At 41.5% G+C, this 18,863-nt stretch overlaps 1 protein-coding gene across 1 annotated transcript in view; it reads right to left on the bottom strand.

Moving 5' to 3' along the window:
• LOC122561956 (SAP30 binding protein) overlaps nt 1–18,863 on the bottom strand; it is an 86,214-nt gene that overhangs the window by 62,777 nt on the left and 4,574 nt on the right. The window contains exon 3 of the mRNA XM_043714290.1: nt 13,209–13,264. Coding sequence (XP_043570225.1) covers nt 13,209–13,264 — 56 coding nt within the window. The remainder of the gene's footprint in view (nt 1–13,208; nt 13,265–18,863) is intronic.

Below are 18,863 nucleotides of genomic sequence, written 5' to 3'. Positions count from 1 at the left end.
AAATGATTTGGATGCGAGCATAAGAGGTATAGTTAGTAAGTTTGCAGATGACACCAAAATTGGAGGTGTAGTGGACAGCAAAGAGAACATAGAACTTAGAACAATACAGCATAGAACAGGCCCTTCGGCCCACGATGTTGTGCCGAACATTTGTCCGAGCTCAAGCACCTATCCATGTACCTATCCAATTGCCGCTTAAAGGTCACCAATGATTCGGACTCTGCCACTCCCACAGGCAGCGCATTCCATGCCCCCACTACTCTCTGGGTAAGGAACCTACCCCTGACATCCCCCCATACCTTCCACCCTTCACCTTAAATTTATGTCCCCTTATAACACTCTGTTGTACCCGGGGAAAACGTTTCTGACTGTCTACTCTATCTATTCCCCTGATCATCTTATAAACCTCTATCAAGTTACCCCTCATCCTTCGCCGTTCCAATGAGAAAAAGCATAGCACTCTCAACCTATTCTCCATTCCAGGCAACATCCTGGTAAATCTCCTCTGCACCCTCTCCAAAGCTTCCATCTTTCCTAAAATGAGGCGACCAGAACTGCACACAGTACTCCAAATGTGGCCTAACCAAGATCCTGTACAGCTGCAACATCACTTCACGACTCTTGAATTCAATCCCTCTGCTAATGAACGCTAATACACCATAGGCCTTCTTACAAGCTCTATCCACCTGAGTGGCAACTTTCAAAGAGCTATGAACATAGACCCCAAGATCCCTCTGCTCCTCCACCTTACTAAGAACCCTACCGTTAACCCTGTATTCCGCATTCTTATTTGTCCTTCCAAAATGGACAACCTCACACTTGGCAGGGTTGAACTCCATCTGACACTCCTCAGCCCAGCTCTGCATCATATCTAAGTCCCTTTGCAGCCAACAACAGCCCTCCTCACTATCCACAACACTAATCTTCGTATCGTCTGCAAATTTACTGACCCACACTTCGACACCCTCTTCCAAGTCATTAATAAAAATTACAAACAGCAGAGGACCCAGAACTGATCCCTGCAGAACTCCACTTGTAACTGGGCTCCAGGCTGAATATTTACCATCTACCACCACCTGCAACTGATCTATATCACATCGTAACCTTTGACAACCTTCTACACAATTCACTACTCCCCTGATCTTTGTGTCGCCTGCAAACTTACGAACCCACATATGTTTCCTGATGAAGAGCTTTTGCCCGAAATGTCAATTCTCCTGCTCCTTGAATGCCACCTGACCTGCTATGCTTTTCCAGAACCACACTTTTTGACTCATCTATGTTCTCATCCAAGTCATTTATATAAGTCACCAGCAGAGGTCCCAGTATAGATCCCTATGGAACAGCACTAGTCACAGACCCCCAGCCAAAATAAACACCTTTCCACCACTACCCGTGCAATTCTGGTCTCCTTCCTATCGGAAAGATGTTGTGAAATGTGAAAGGGTTCAGAAAAGATTTACAAGGATGTTGTCAGTGTTGGAGGATCTGAGCTGTAGGGAGAGGCTAAACAGGTTGGGGCTGTTTTCCCTGGAGCGTCAGAGGCTGAGGGGTGACCTTATAGAGGTTTACAAAATTATGAGGGGCATGGATAGGATAAATAGACAAAGTCTTTTCCCTGGGATCGGGGAGTCCAGAACTAGAGGTTTAGGGTGAGAGGGGAAAGATACAAAAGAGGCATCAGGGCCAACTTTTTCACGCAGAGGGTGGTATGTGTATGGAATGAGCTGCGAGTGGATGTGGTGGAGGCTGGTACAATTGCAACATTTAAGAGGCATTTGGATGGGTATATGAATAGGAAAGGTTTGGAGGGATATGGGCCAGATGGGAGTAGATTGGGTTGGGATATCTGGTCGGCATGGATAGGTTGGACCGAAGGGTCTGTTTCCATGCTGTACATCTCTATGACTCTAAATGTTGGGAGCCAAGTTCAGTGAATCTGTCTTCACAAAACTGCATCCCAGAGTTATGCACTGACAGATATGTCTCCACCACTTCTCTATGTTATATATTGACAGACTAGTCCCACCACAGTACTATACTTCAGTGTTGAGCAGTGACAGGCCTGTCCTATCCGTATCCTGAAGAAGGGCTAATGCCCGAAACGTCGATTCTCCTGTTCCCTAGATGCTGCCTGACCTGCTGCGCTTCTCCAGCAACACATTTCCATCTCTGATCTCCAGCATCTGCAGACCTCATTTTCTCTTCTATCCGTATTATACAATGTTATACAGTGTTATACAATGGCAAACCAGTGCCCTCCAATATTGTTCCCCAGCATTATACAGTGACAGACGTGTCCTTATTAGCACCATACTCCAGTTTCACACAATGATAGACCTAATCTCACCAGTACTGTACCAGTGTTATACAGTGACAGTACAGTTTCTATCAGTACTATACACCAGTATTATGCAATTACAGACCTATCGTCACCAGTACTGTGCCCCACCTCTGATTATCTTTGTATAAAAGTCCTGATATAAAGTGTACAGTTAGCTGGTGGGTAAGGACTTGACTGATCAAATTGCGATGTCCTCGATTTTAATTCTTTCTGAATTGTTGCGACATGCATGATTCACTCTTCACTCAGTTACTATTTTCTTCATTGACTTTCCCACAATCCTGAAAAACTCTGATCTTCATCAACATCCTACATTCTATGTTGAACCATCAACCAGATTGTTCTATATGCTCCACTCCCAGTTCAGTAGACACTCATGTTGCCACATCTTCCAATCTCAGCATCTTTACGTAGTGAGAGTTTGTGAAGCATTGGAATTCATCTCTGGGGCTAGTTGCTAAAGTAGAAAGTTGGTCAATAATGATAAGTAGATGGGTAAAAGACAACTGGTACACAACAGGTAAATTTAATTCACACTATTTACTCGTGCAGGGTGAACATAGAATGATCCTATTGAGTTATAGCTTCTTTGCATTTTCATTTCAGACACAAAGCATGAGCTTTTTACAATAATGGAGAAGCTTGGAAAAGGATTGGCTAGTCCACAGATTAAAGTTCTAAGTGTAGACAGGAACGTTAAAAGGTTCATGGGGGAAACTGTTCGCAGGTAAATGGATGTCTGGCAAGTGGGAGGCTGTCAAAAGCAAGATTACGAGAATTCAGGGCGAGCATGTTTCTGCTAGTGTGAAGAGTAAGGCTGGCAGGAATAGGAAACACTGGATACTAGAGATATTGAGGGTGTGGTTAAGAATAAGGAGGTATCTGTCAGGTATAGACTGCTGGGATCAAATAACTCCCTTAAGGAGTATTGGACTTGCAAGGGTACAATTAAGATGGACATCAGGAGGACAAAAAGAGAACATGAGACGGTTTTGACAGATAAGGATATGGAGAATCCAAAGAGATTCCATAAGTATATTAAAGGCAAAAGAGTAACTCGGGAGAGAATAAGCCCCCTTAAAGATCAACAAGGCCATCTATGTAGGGATCCACAGGGTGATGGGTGAAATTCCAAATTAATATCTTGCTTCAGTATTTACAGTGGAGGAAGAAATGGAAGCAAGGGAACTTGGAGAAATAAATAATGATGTCTTGAAAAGAGTCCATATTACAGAAGAGGTGGTGTTGGAGCTCTTAAAACACACAAAGGTAGATAAATACCTGGGACTTGATCACGGGAATTCCAGGATATTGTCAGAAGCTAGGAAAGGAATCGCAGGGCCCCTAGCAGAGATACTTGCATCATCAACAGCCACAAGTGAGGTGCCAGAAGACTGGAGGGTGGCTAATGTTGTGCCATTATATAAGAAAGGCTGCAAGCAATGGCCAGGAAACTACAGACTGATGAGCCTGACGTCAGTGGTGGGTACATTTTGAAAGGGATTCAGGGAGACAGAATCTACATGTATTTGGAAAGGCAAGGATTAATTTGAGATCGTCAGAATGTCTTTGTGCATGGGAAATCGTAGCTCACAAACTTGATGAAGCTTTTTGAAGTAACCAAGAGATTAGATGAAGCTTGAGCGATAGTCATTGTCTACATAGATTTTAGCAAGGCTTTCGAAAAGGCTCTGCACAGTAGACTGGTTAGTAAAATTCAATCATGTATCCAGGGAGAGCTAGCCAATTGGATACAAAATTGTCTTGACAATAGCAGACACATGGCGGTGGTATAGGGTCATTGTTCAGTGTACTACAAGGATTGGCGCTGGGTACACTTGTTTGTCATTTGTAAAAATGATTTGGATGAGAATATCAGAAGTACGGTCAATAAGTTTGTAGATGACACTAAAATTGGTGGTAAAGTGACAGTGAAGAAGGTTATCTAAGAGTACAACAAGATCTTGATCAACAAGGCCAGTAGGCTAAAGAATGGTAGATGGGAGTTTAATTTAGATAAATGTAAGGTATTGTATTTTGTTGAGACAAATCAGGGCAGCACTTACACGATTAGTGGTAGGGCCCTGGAGAGGTACAGGTACATAGTTCCTTGAAAGTTTTGTCATAGTTAGACAGGGTGGTGAAGAAGGCATTTGGCTCACATGCCTTCAGTGGTCAGAGTATTAAGTACAGGAGTTGGGACATCATGTTACAGCTTCACAAGACATTGGCAGTACAAGACATTTTTGGAGTACTATGTACAATTTTTGTTGCCCTGCTATAAGAAGGATTTTATTAAACTGGAAAGGGTGCAAAAATGATTTTCAAGAATGTTGTTGAGATTGGAGTGAGTTATAAGGGGAGACTGGATAAGGTGGGATCTGTTTCCCTGAAGCATAACAGGCTGAGGGATGATTATAGAGGTTTATAAAATCAAGTGGGGTATGGATAAGATGAATAGCCATGGTCTTTCCCCCAAAGTTAGGGAGCCCAAAACTAGAGGCCATAGGTTTAAAGAAGGCAAAGATTTAAAAGGGATCTGAGGGGCACTTTTTTCACACAGAGGGTGGCACGTGTGATGGAACGAGCAGCCAGAGAAAGTGGTAGGAGTGAGTATAATTACAATATTTCACAGATATTTGGACAGTTACATGGATAAGAAAGATATAGAGGGATATAGGCCAAATGCGGGCAAATAGGACTAGTTCAGTTCAGAAAACCTGGTCAATGTAGATGAGTTGGGCTGAAGGATTGGCCTTCTGTGCTATACAAATCTATGATTCATTTGTGATGCCCTAGCTCAACTCATTACAAATGAATAATTAAGTAAAACAAAAACCTGTGGAAATCTGAAACAAAAAGAGAAATTACTGGAGAAACTCAGCAGTACTGATATCATATGCGTTTTGATTGAAATAAATGAAGAAGTTGTACTTATTAGTGATCCTGCTAGTAATACAGGCTGCAAGGTGTACTCTCCAGGAAAAAAAAAATTAATTGATGAGTTTTGAATGTTTTTGTGCTATTTTGTTGGGGCACATTCCTTAGAGAGATGCACGTAGAATAATCAAGACCATTTTTCAGGTAACCATCTAATTAGTGTAAACAAATCATTTTAAAAAAACTGCCTGTGCAAATGTGCATCCAGATCAAACTCTATTTTATAAATATTACAATACCCTAAACAGACTGCTTCTCAATGTGGGGAGAATGTGAGGTCTGCAGATGCTGGAGATCAGAGCTGAAAATGTGTTGCTGGAAAAGCGCAGCAGGTCAGGCAGCATCCAGGGAACAGGAGAATCGACGTTTCGGGCATAAGAAGGGCTGAAGAAGGGCTTATGCCCAAAACGTCGATTCTCCTGTTCCTTGGATGCTGCCTGACCTGCTGCGCTTTTCCAGCAACACATTTTCAGCTGCTTCTCAATGTGGCACAGTCAATCAAGCCCACTAGACTCTTCAACCCAATTAACCAGAGCCAGGCTACAGTTGGTTGAGAGATGCAGTGAGTTCATCACATTCCTGTAGGTGGCAGAAAAGCTTTAGGGAGGCGAGTTACTCTCCTCAGACTTTCTGCCCTCTGACCTGCCCTTGCATTTGTACAGAGTTTTAAAATGGCTGTTTGCAGCTTGCATGTAACTGTGGAGTGAGCAAAATATTGTTAAATTTTCCTGCCCTCAGAAATTTGTGAGGAGTTCAGAGGACTGTCAAACTTCACAGCATTATTGTCTTACAAAATAACTCAATTATTGCCTTAGTACCAGTGATTATCAATCTTAAAAATCAATTGTCTACCCACTAACTTGAGGCATAGCAAATATCTTACGAGGCCAACAAGACAGCATAAAATAAGGATATCAGGGTATAACGTCAGAGTTGAAATTTCAAATGGGAGAAAGGAATGAATTCTGGTAACAGTGATATCGCTGCTAACTGTGATCAGAGAGCTGTCAAAGAAATCTGGAATGGTCAAATCTGATGGCAGCAACAATTCCAGGAGGATTACATATTAGCAAAATAGTTTCCATTAACTAACAGCCAACAGTGCCATCTTTTGTAATCAACAGGACACTGCATGCTGTAACTTGAAACAAAGTTCAATTCCAGGTATAGCACTCAAGCCGGGCCATTGGAAATGCTAACAATTAATATTCCCAGAATTGTTATCACAGCATTTGGGGGGAAAAAATTCTAATACATTTTTGCATTTGTGATGGAGATAGTACTAACTCCAATTATTTTTTAAAAACTGCATCAAAACTGCTGACTGACATGACCACCTTACAACTGCAGGGGGGATGTCAACTCTAGATCAATACATTCTTGGGGGGTTTATCACATGCCTTCTGGATTGAATTATTTCACGTGGTCAAAAGCTCTTTCAAATTCATCAATATTTTTATAACTAATAAATGAAAGTGTTCAGTGAAAATTAGAAAATATTTAGAACAAAATTCATTCAAAGGTACTTCACAGGAGCATTAACAAACAAAATTTGACACTGACTCACGTAACAAGATGTTAGGACATAAAGGGAGGTTTTAGGGATTTCCCCAGAGGAAGAGAGGGATTTCTAGATTTGAGCCCAGTCAATATAAGACACACCCATAAATGATGGTGCAATGAAAATTGGGAGTTCAAGAGATTGGAGTTAAGAGGAACAAAGATACTTCAGAAGAGTGTTGCAGGGCTGGAAGAGTTGAGACATATAGAAGGGTGAAGCCACGACGGACTTGAAAGCAAGCTTGAGAATTTTAAAGTCAAAGCATTGTTCAACTGGGAGCCAGTGCAGGTCAGCAAGCAAATATCTAATGGTAAACAGGATAAGGTGCAAATTAGGACACAGACAGTTCATATTCAGAGAACAAATTCAAGAAAAAGTGTAGTTTATGGAGGGTGGAAACTGACAGGCTTGCAAGTGTTGCACTGCAATAGCCAAGGGCCAATGCAAGATTAACATGAGTGAGATCTTCAGCAGCAGATGAGCTGACGTGATTGGAGAGGTGGGGGAAGGAGGGAAGCCAGATGATTTACTAAATATTATATTCTTGCAGAGGTGAAGATATGGGACCTGAAGCTTATCTCAGGGTCAATATGACGCCAGATTTTGGTCCTAAAATACTTGCAAGTGTCCAAGAAATTAGGTAACTATTGCTGGAGGATGCAAAGGTATCTGCTAAGACCCCGGCTATCTCTTTCCATGCCTCCCACAGTATCCTGGGATAGATCTGGCCCTGGGGACGTGTCTATCTTAATACATTTCAAAGACACCCAACACTTCCTCCTTCTTAAGTTGACCTACCATAGAGCATTCAATCACTTTTCCCTAACCTCAAAATACCTCAGGTCCCCAACTTTGGTGAATAGCGACATAAAGTGATCATTAAAAAGCTCACCCAATTCCTTTGGCTGCCCAAAACATCAACTCACCTGCTCCTCAGATGCTGCCTGACCTGATGTGCTTTTCCAGCGCCACACTTTTTGGCTGCACACATAACCTCCGTCCTTTATCCTTGAGAAAGCCTACTCTTTCCCTAGTTATCCTCTTGTTCCTAATACATATACATAAAATGCCTTGGGATTCTCCTTAACCTTGCTGGCCAAGGACATTTCATGATGTCCTTTATTAATAATTTTTAATGGCTGGTTTAGAACTAGAATTAGAATCCCTACAGTGTGGAAACAGGCCCTTCGGCCCAACAAGTTCACATTGACCTCTGAAGACTAACTCACCCAGACCCATCCCTCTACCCTATATTTATCCCTGACTAATAACTTACACTATTGACAATTTAGCATGGGCAATTTGCCTAACCTGCACATTTTTGGATTATGGGAGGAAACCCATGCAGACACAGGGAGAATGTGCAAACTCCACGCAGAGGCTGGAATCGAACCCAGGTCCCTGGCACTGTGAGGAAGCAATGCTATCCACTGAGCCACCGTGCCATCCAATTTTGGTGTCATCTGCAAATTTACTAATCAAACCATCTACATTTCATTCAGGTCATTTATATATATTACAAACAACAAAGATCCCATCACTGATACTTGCAGAAGACCACTGGTTACTGGTCTCGTTCTGAAAAGCACCCTTCCACCGCTACCCTCTGTATTCTATGACCAAGCTAGTTCTGTGTCCATCCAGCCAGCACACCCCAGATCCCAGATCCTTGTTTACTTCAGTTTTGACTTAATGCTAACGATGGGGATTCAGTTATGGTAATTCCATTAAACATCAAGGGATAAGGAGTTAGATTCTGTCTTGTTAGAGATGATTATTGCCTGATACTTATGTGGCATGAACACCACATGCCATTTATCAGTCCAAGCAAATTTTGCTGCATAAGATCATGGACTGCTTCAGCATCTGAGGAATTGCAAATGGTACTGAACATTGCCCTATGATGATGGCACATTCTCACTTCTTACATCATGATGGATAGAAGGTTGCGGATGAAGCAGCCTAAGATAGTTGGGCTGAGGTCACAACTGAAGAACCTCTGCAGAATGTCCTTGGGCTGAAACAACTGACCTTCAGCAACTACAACCATTGAATAAATCACTCTCACCTCAACTCTTTTGTCCATGCTTAGATGAAGACTTTAATGAGGTATTTTTTTAAAATTGTTCATGGGATGTGTTTATCGCTGGTTATTTATTGCCCATCCCTAATTTCCTTGAGGGAATCCCTAAGACACCTTTTTGAACCACTGGAGTGTTTCGGCTAAAGCAACACCCACAGACTTTGGACACAGAGATAGTGAAGTAACTTCTTGGACTGCAAACTGGAATGGAAATCAGACACTGCTATATAATTAAAATACAAAGAGAACTTTGCAAATTAAACAAAATCAGGTGGTGCACATTTCGAACTGCACAAGGTTGGTTGCTTTTAGAACAGTGAAATGATGATATTGTTGAAACAGAGTGGCACCAGAAGTCTTGGAGTTTAGGAAAAATTGTCTGATGACAACCTTTAGACTGGCAAAGCTAAAGTTTGCGATAAACTTGTGGGAGTGGTACAGTCAGAAACATTCAGATCTGGCAAATAAAAAATCTCTATCCCTTCTCTTTATTTGAAAGAAAAAAGGCAAAAACAAATTTAAAATAAAGAAATCTAATACAAGAAAAGATTCTGGTCCATCTGATCAACTACTGAACCTTAGAATGGCAATTGCTCTGCAGATTACATTGTGTCATCATCGCTAAACTGGGAAAAAATACTCTCCAAATTGTGGCACCTCCTTTTTCTCTCTATGTTTTTACCCTGTCTACGTTTTACCAACCACAGTATTTGTGGCAAACCGTCTATTTTATTGGTGTGATTTGAGTGTGACTTGAGAGGAATGTAGTTAGTAATTGTTGTTTCTGCTGTTGGTTAAGAATACATGTTGCTGCAATAAATATTTACCTTCCCGTTGCTGAAACAAGGTGTGAATTGCTTTTATCCTAAATAGCAGCCAATCAGGAAAATTGAACATCTTGATCATTTAATTGTGATTTACAGATTTAAGTCAGCTTGTCAAAAAGTCACGAGTCTAACATTGGCACACCGTTCAGAATTAAGTCTGAACAAGATGGTATATAATTTGGAGTAGAACCTGCAGGTGTCAGTCTTCATCTGGAAGTACTGACCGTTTTCTTTTAATGGGTAGAGATTGTGGATTTGGAAGGTGGGGTCAAAGAAGCCTTGGTGAGTTACTTCATTGTGCCTTGTAGATGGTACACATTGCTGCTACTACGTGGCAGTGGTGAGGGGAGTAGATATCAAAGGTAATGGATGCAGTGCCCAACAAGTGGGATGCTTTGTCCTGCATGGTGTCAAGCTTCTCGAGTGATGTTGGGGTTACACTCATCCAAGCAAGCGGAGAGCATTCATCACACTACTGACTTGAGCCTTGTAAATGGTGGAGTCAGGGGGTGAGTTACTCTCTACAGGATTCCTAACCTCTGACCTGTTCTTTTTGACGTTCTAGCTTGGTTTCTGGTGATTGGTAACCCCCAGGATGTTGTCCATCTGGGATTCAGTGATGGTAAAGCAATTAATGTTACTTGCTACTTATCAGCCCAAGCTTGGATGTTGACCAAATCTTTGAACACGGACTGCTTCTACACCTGAGGAGCTGCAAGTGGTGCTGAATAATCTGCAAACATGTTCACTTCTGACCTTGTAGTAATAGGAAGGTCATTGATGAAGAGGTGAAAGACACTTGTGCCTCACTCATTGCCCTGAGGAACCTCTGCCATGATATTCTGGATTTGAGACAATTGAATTCAAACAACCATAACCATTTTCTGTTGAGCTAGGTATGACTTCACCAAGTGGATATTTTTCTTTTTGGTTCCTATTGAATCCAGTTTTGCTAGGACTGTACACACTGACTCGATGTCAAGGATAGCCACTCTCACCTCACCTCTGAGGTTCAGGTCTTTTCTCCAAGTTTGGACCAAGGCTGTAATGAGGTCAGGAGCCTGATGGTACTAGCACAACCTAAACTGGACATTAATGAGCAGGTAATTGTTGAGCAAATGCTGTTTGATCAACGACCCCTTCCATCCCTTTGCTGACAATCAAGAGCAGACTGACAGGGTAGTAATTGGCTGGGTTTGGACTTCTCCTGTTTTTTGTGGACAGCACATATCAGGGCAATGTTTGATATTGTTGTGTTGATGTCAGGGTTGAGAGTGTACCGGAAGAGCTTGGTGAGGGGAGTGGCAAGTTCTGAAGCACAAGTCTTCAGTACTTTTGCCGCAGTGTTGTCAGGGTCTGTAGCCTTTGCAGTATCCTGTGCCTTCAGATATTTCTTGACATCACTTGCCATCAATTGAATTGGCTAAAGACTGGCATCTGTGGTTCTAGGATATCAGGAGCAACATTCTTTCTAAATTGCATGGCTGCAACATTCCGATATGGGTCACAGCATTGACTTTGGGCTCTGGAGGTTGTTGCCACTCACAGACTGCCATGGTCCGCAACAAAGAAAAAAGACTTAGAGAAAACGTTGTTCAGGAGGAAGCTATCCACTTGGCAGCTTTGGCTGAAGATGGATGCAAAAATGTCAGCTTTTTTGCTATGATGGAACTCAACCTGAGTGTCAGTAAGCAGGTTATTCTTTTTCAAGTGTCACTTGATAACATTTTCATTTAGTAACTCCCTCAATTAAAGAGAAAAGTAATAATACTGAAAATTTATTGATCTTCTCACCGCTACCTCTCAATAGTAGGTTGCTGTAGTCATACTGGACCATAAAGCTGCTCTCATTAGAGAGAGATGACAAGTGGTGATTCAACCTGAGGGTCACCATGCCTCTGGCAAAGGGAGAGGTTGAGACAGACAGTCCTTAATGATAACCTCAGCTGGGATGGGAAAGGAACCCACACTGTCGGCATCACTGAATAGCAAACCAACTGTCCAGTTAACTGAGCTAAATGACCACTTTTACTGATTGTTTTGAACCCCAGAGTCTCCCACCTGCACTTACAGCAAGTTCCCCATTTAAGATTATAGTACTTCCATTGTGGACACAGCTTTTATTGAATGAAATACACACTAGATTTGATGTTACGTGGTGCCTGCTGCCAAGACATGAAAAGGTGTGAACAGACAGTGAGACCAACTGTGGACTAGTGGTCAGCGGCAGGAGGTGATGCTGAAAATTCCTCAGAGCATAAGCAATCATTTAGATCTGAAGATTTAAGAGTGTGAGCGGCACACAGCTAGATAGTATAAAACACAGACCACGTAAGCGACTATGAAAACATGGAGGAAACAAGAAGGAAGAATGGAATCAGACAGAATTCAAAACAACATGTTATAGGATATAGGAAAAAAACACTCATTCCTTTAAGCCTGTGCTGACTGTTTGGTAGAGCAACCAATTACTGTCACTGAAATGCCCTGTCCAAATAGCCTGGCAAATGTTTTTCTCTTTGAAATATTTCTCCAATTCTCAGTCCAACGTTACTTTTTCTGCTTTTTGCATATATTTTAAATCTATGCCCCCAGGTGGCTGACATTTCCGCAACGAGTTAGCGTTTTCCCTTATGCACTTACAGAGTCATACAGCACGGAAACAGACCTTCGGTCCAGCTGACTTCACCGAAAACTTTCCTGATTGTGAAAACTGGTGAAATTTAGTACTTACTGGCTAATACCACTGACCACTTTACAAAGAAAGTAAGAGTTTGAAAATAGATTTTTACTGGCTGAAAGCAATTTGGAAGAATGTTTTAAAGTCATTTGTAAGCCCAGACATTGAAGACTGAAATAATTCCATCAAAAATCTGGACAAGTTATTTATATAATTCAATGAACAGAGCAAGAGTTTGGTCAGTGCATAAACTCATCAAAAACAGTGGAGGAATGAGGTAGTCAATTGTCACTCGATACTGAACAAAAGCAACTTACGCAAATACAAATCATGCAGTAAATATTAATGCAAAGTAGCCAGCCTACACTGAAACAAACCAAGGAGAAAGGGAAATTGGGAAAAAACCTTTTTGTGCAGTGAGTGTTAATATACTCAAAACCGATACCTGTAATGGTGGAAGTGGAGATGAATTACGTCACAAAGACTTTGTATTTGGATTGCCATGAAGTATATATATATATATATATATATATATAGGACTGCAGGGATAATGTGGGAATTGAGACTCAATGGATTGCTGAACAGAGAATTGCTATGGACTCAATGGATTAATCAATATGGTTAAGATTCAACAACTAAAAATTGAAAGATTGATATCACTCTCAAGGCTTTATTAGTGTTGAAGGGTCTCCATGGAACTCTCCACATTCAAGTCAGTTTGTGAGCCCTCAGTCACTCAACCCAATTGCTATGTTGTTGATATGTAAAATTACAATAGTACCTTTATACCATCTGCCTCCTGCAACTCTTTTTCTGAATCTTCACCTTCCTATAAAGACAAGAATTGACAAGGTTAAAGGGATCACTTGAGGCTGCAAGGCAGCTATCAATGCAATGAAGAGCAACAAGCTCTTGCTTGATATACAGACGAGACAAAATCCTATTTCAGACCAAGTCCCACCAAACACACTTTAGGTACAACCTACATGGATCTCTGGCACTGGTAGATTCAGTAACCACAGTAGAAATACAGTCACTCTGGTTGTACAAGCCACATTCAGTACAACGGAGAGAAAAGTCTGATGCTTCTGATGTTAGGAACAGCTTCTATGTTATAATCCGGTACCTTAGTCAACTGGTCATTTTCCATACAAGTCAAGATGGAAGGTTATGTAACAATCAGAGGCAGCACAGACAAACCCGACCCTGTCCTCACTCATGGTGAAGACATGGTGGCTCAGTGGTTAGCACTGCTGCCTCACAGCACCAGCGTCCTAGGTTCGATTCCAGCCTCGGGTGACTGTCTGTGTGGAGTTTGCACATTCTCCTCGTGTCTGTGTAGATTTACTCCGGATGCTTCGGTTTCCTCCCACAGATGTGCAGGTCAGGTGAATTAGCCATGTTAAATTGCCCATAGTGTTAGGTGCATTAGTCAGAGGGGAATGGGTCTGGGTGGGTTACTCTTCGGAGGGTCAGTGTGGACTGGTTGGCCCAAAGGGACTGTTTCCACACTGTAGGGAATCTTAAAAAAAAATGTTCATCTTCAAAATAGCTCACTAGGGAGAGATTGGGAGATGAACCAAAGTTATGTTTTTCTCTGTGTTTCTATCCCAGGACAGATACTAATGTAATGGAGCAGTTGCAGCATATAAAGTCAATTGACTGGAGATTGGATCTAAGATGTCTGAGATCATTTGGCTCAGCACTGCAGAGGCTTTAGTCATTAAAACATTCTTCAGAGCAGAACAGAATATCTCTGGCAGATTTGTACTGTCCCCATCACCCCCTGGCTCTTTGACATTTGATTCCCCTTTGTCTATTGTAAAAGACTGTGTGTGTGTTCTGCCCAAAAGGTATACGTGATGGCTTTCCAATTGCCACTAGTTATTGTGGGGTTAGTACACATTAGCGTAGGAACAACATTCTGATTGTTCAGGCTAAAATATAACACTAATTCAAAGAGAAAACAACAGAAACGCAAGACTTGCATCATCAACAACTCCCTTTCTGTTCTGCTCTTCTAAAAGATTGTCTTCTCCAACTTTCTGTCCAAAGAGCAAGGAAATCTACATTCAGAGTTGCTGAAAAAAGAGTTTTAAAACGCAATGGGAAAAGAAAGAATCACAGAAGTTTTAAGGTCCAGAAGGAGATCACTTGGCTCATCGTGGTTCTTCAAATGCGCACCTTACCAACCTCCTGCTTTTACCTACATCCTTGCACATTATTTCTGTCTAAATAACCATCTACTCCCTTCTTGAATGCCTCAATTGAACCTGCCTCAACCACACCACCAAACAATGCATTCCACACCCTAACTACTCACTGAGTGAAAACGTTTTTTGCTCACATCACATTTGCTCCTGTTGGAAATTACTATAAAATTATGCCCTCTTGCTCTTACTCCTTTTAGGAACTAGAACAGTTTCACCCAATACACTTATCCATCTCACTCATGATTTTGAAAGTCTCTATCAGATCTCTTTTTAGGCTCCTTCTCTCCACGGAGAACAGACCCAACTTCTTCAATCTATTCTCGTGACTGAAGTTCCTCCTCACTTGAATCATTGTTATAAATCACTTCTGTGCACTCTCTAATGCATTTGCATCCTTCTTATAGTGTGACCTCCAGAATTGTGCAAAGTATTCCAGGTGAGGTCTAACAAGTGTTTTGTATAAGTTCATGCTCTTGTACTCGATGCCACTATCAATAAAACTGAGAACATTGTATGCTTGATGAACTGCTCTCTCCACTTTTCCTGCTACCCTCAACGATCTATGAACATATATGCCAGGATCAGTCTGCTTTTGTACCCCCATTTTATGTTGTCTTTCAATGTTCTTGCTCTATGTCCTCCGACACTGTCTCTCAAAGTTTACAATTCTTCCAGGTTTTGTGCCATCTGCAAACTTTGAAATTGCCACCTGAACACTAAGATCTAGATCATTAAGATGTATCAAGGAAAACAAGGAACCCAATACCAAACTCTGGGGAACTCCATGACAATCCTTACTCCAGCCTGAAAAATATTCAGTGATCATTACTCTCTGTTTCTCATCAGTCAGCCAATTTTGAACATACAATGCTACTGCTGCTTTTATTCCGTGACCTATAATACTCTTCACAAGTCTATAACAAACGCCTTCTGGAAGACGACGCACACCACATAGAAAAGCGTTACACTTTCCATTGACCCTTTCTGTTGTCTCTTCGAGAAAGCTCCAGCAAATTAGTCAAGCGATATATCCACGTTCTTAATCCATTTTTTTTCCCCCATGCATCTACCAATTTAGTCCCAAATAATTCTTTCTAGAAGCTTCCCACCACTGAAGTTAAAACTAACTGGAATTGTTGGGCTTATCCTTCTCGCCCTTCTTGAATAAAGCCATAATGTTTGCAATTCTCAAGTCTTTCACCACCTCCCCTGGTCAAGGCAAGACTGAAATGTCCTGCAATTTCCGCTCTCACTCCCTTCAATATCCTTTGATGCATCTCATCCAGTCCTGGCATCTTGTCAACGTTAAGCACAACGTCTACATAACACTTTTTCTGCTCAATTGTGAACTCTTCTCAGTGACAGAGTCACTGTCTCCAGTGACTCTTCTCTGTCACCAGAGCCTGGGCAGCATTGCCCTCTTTGGTAAACATAGATGCAAAATATTCATCTAATATCTCAGCCATGACCCCCAACTTGATATGTAAACCCTTTCTAATCTCAAATCAGTCCTCTCTGTCCTTCTGCTATTCTTGCACTATTTGTATACCTATTGAAAACTTTATGTTGCTTGCCAGTCTTTTCTCGTACTTTTTTTTATTTTTTCACCTCACATCTGAACCTCCTGTATTCCTTTTAGTTCTTCATTGTATTATCGATCTGACACCAGTCAGTAGCACATTTCCTTTGTCTTTAGTTTAACTTCTGTCTCTTTGGGCAGTCTGGGAGGTCTGGATTTGCTTTGCCTACCTTTCCCATTGAGGGAACATGCCACGAATGAAAGTTCAGTTATTGTTTTTCTCATTACCCTCTTGTTCCAGTATATTCTGCCCAGCTCCAATCTTGCCACATTGATGTCAGCTCCCCACAAGTGATTTTTCTTAATCTGCATTGACTAATGTCAATCCCCACCGTTATCCTAACCTTACAATAAAACGATCACCGTCTCCTCGATGTTCCCCCACTGACTTCTGATCCCCTTGGCCCATCTCATTTCCAAGAACCAGCTCCAACAGTGCCTCCTTTCTGGATGGATTACACACATATTGTTGTCAGAAACACTTGAATGAAATCTAGGAACACTTGCCTCTCACTGCCCCTTACACTATTAGGATCCCAGTCTAAATTTGAATGATTGAAGTCCCCTGTTATAAGCTATTCTATAATGTCGGCATCTCTATAATTTCTCTGCAAATTTGTTCCCCTACATTCTTCCCAGTAGTTGGTGGTCTATAGATTCCTCTTATCAATATAATTGTATCCTATTTATTGCCCAGCTCGAGCCAAAGTGATTCTATCATTGAAACCTCTGAGATATCCACTTTTGCCAGAATTGCAACACGTTCCTTAACCAATACAGAGAGAAATTGATTCTTGATCAGCGTGGGAATCAAAATTTTCAGTGAAAAGCAGGAAAGTGGACATGACAAATGTTGGATTAGCCATGATTGTAATGAATGGTGGAGCAGCCTCTAGGGGCCTATTGCTTATGGTCTTGTGGTCTCAATACTGCCACCCCTCCTCCTTTCCTTTCATTTCTGTCTCGGGTCAAAACAAGTAACCAGTGAACTGAAGACTGATTATTGTTGTATAGATATCATCCAGGCATTTTCAAAGAAAGGATAAAAATTATGGAACTAAGTGAGCTAGTTTTGTGATTTTGGACTGGTGATACAGAGCTTGTTCCTCAAATTTGTTTTTACTTCTTCACCCAAGATATTTGCATTTGTCTGTTTTTCTTTGTGTGAATACAAATCCATTTTTTAAAATGGGGGAAAGCTTAAGTTATATAAATTAGAAATCCTATTCTTTTACTGTCCTTGTCAATGTTAAGCATTTTCAATAAATAGCTTCTCTTTTTATAGTTATTGGAGAAGCCTGGTGTGGTTTGCTTTTATCCCGGGTCACAGTCAGAGAGAGGTAAATTGGGATTCCTGGTACTTTCATTGAATCTTCACATTTGGCGTGACTCTGGGAATAGTGAACCTGGATTCTCAGCACATTACTCCAGTAGGTTGTGACAATTTGTACATCAAAGAATTGAGAAATGTTGCTCAGCACAAGAAGTGGTGATGGGTGACTCAAACGAACTTTATACTAGTTAATCTAAAGGTGTATGCTTCGATATAAAAGAGAGCCAGTAAATCTGAGAAACGAGATTAATGTCAGTTAGTCATAGAGTCACAGAGATGTACAGCATGGAAACAAACCCTTCAGTCCAACTTGTTCATGCCGACCAGACACCCCAACCCAATCTAGTCCCACCTGCCAGCACCCGGCCCATATCCCTCCAAACCCTTCGTATTCATATACCCATCCAGATGCCTCTTAAATATTGCAATTGTACCAGCCTCCACCGTTTTCTCTGGCAGCTCATTCCATACATGTACCACCCTCTGCGTGAAAAAGTTGCCCCTTAGGTCTCTTTTATATCTTTCCCCTCTCACCCTAAACCTATGCCCTCTATTTCTGGACTCCCCAACCCCAGGGAAAATTCTTTGTCTATTTATCCTATCCATGCCCTTCATAATTTTGTAAATCTCTATAAGGTCACCCCTCAGCCTCCGACGCTCCAGGGAAAACAGCCCCAGCTTGTTCAGCCTCACCCTATAGCTCAAATCCTCCAACCCTGGCAACATCCTTGTAAATCTTTTCTGAACCCTTTCAAGTTTCACAACTGCACTCCAAGGTCTCTTTGTTCAGCAACACTCCCTAGGACCTTACCATTAAGTATATAAATCCTGCTAAGATTTCCTTTCCCAAAATGCAGCACCTCGCATTTATTTGAATTAAACTCCATCTGCCACTTCTCAGCCCACTGGCCCATCTGGGTCAAGATCCTGTTGTAATCTGAGGTAACCCTCTTCACTGTCCACTACACCTCCAATTTTGGTGTCATCTGCAAACTTACTAACTATACCTCTTATGCTCACATCCAAATCATTTATGTAAATGACAAAAAGTAGAGGACCCAGCACTGATCCTTGTGGCACTCCACTGGTCACAGGCCTCCAGTCTGAAAAACAACCCTCCACCACCACCCTCTGTCTTCTATCTTTGAGCCAGCATGACAATTATAATTTCTTTCTTACATTGTACTCCACCTTGCATATAAACAGTCAACTTAAATTACTTAATAAGTACTTCCATTCCTAGTCTCCCTATCTCCAGAGAATTCCTTTTTATCCAGTTCTGTGGGCCATAACACCAGAGGCT

The sequence above is a fragment of the Chiloscyllium plagiosum genome, chromosome 24 (genome assembly GCF_004010195.1).
Source record: "Chiloscyllium plagiosum isolate BGI_BamShark_2017 chromosome 24, ASM401019v2, whole genome shotgun sequence".
NCBI lineage: Eukaryota > Metazoa > Chordata > Chondrichthyes > Orectolobiformes > Hemiscylliidae > Chiloscyllium > Chiloscyllium plagiosum.
Note: the sequence above shows the minus strand (reverse complement) of the source record. Positions and strands in the feature narration are given on the sequence as shown.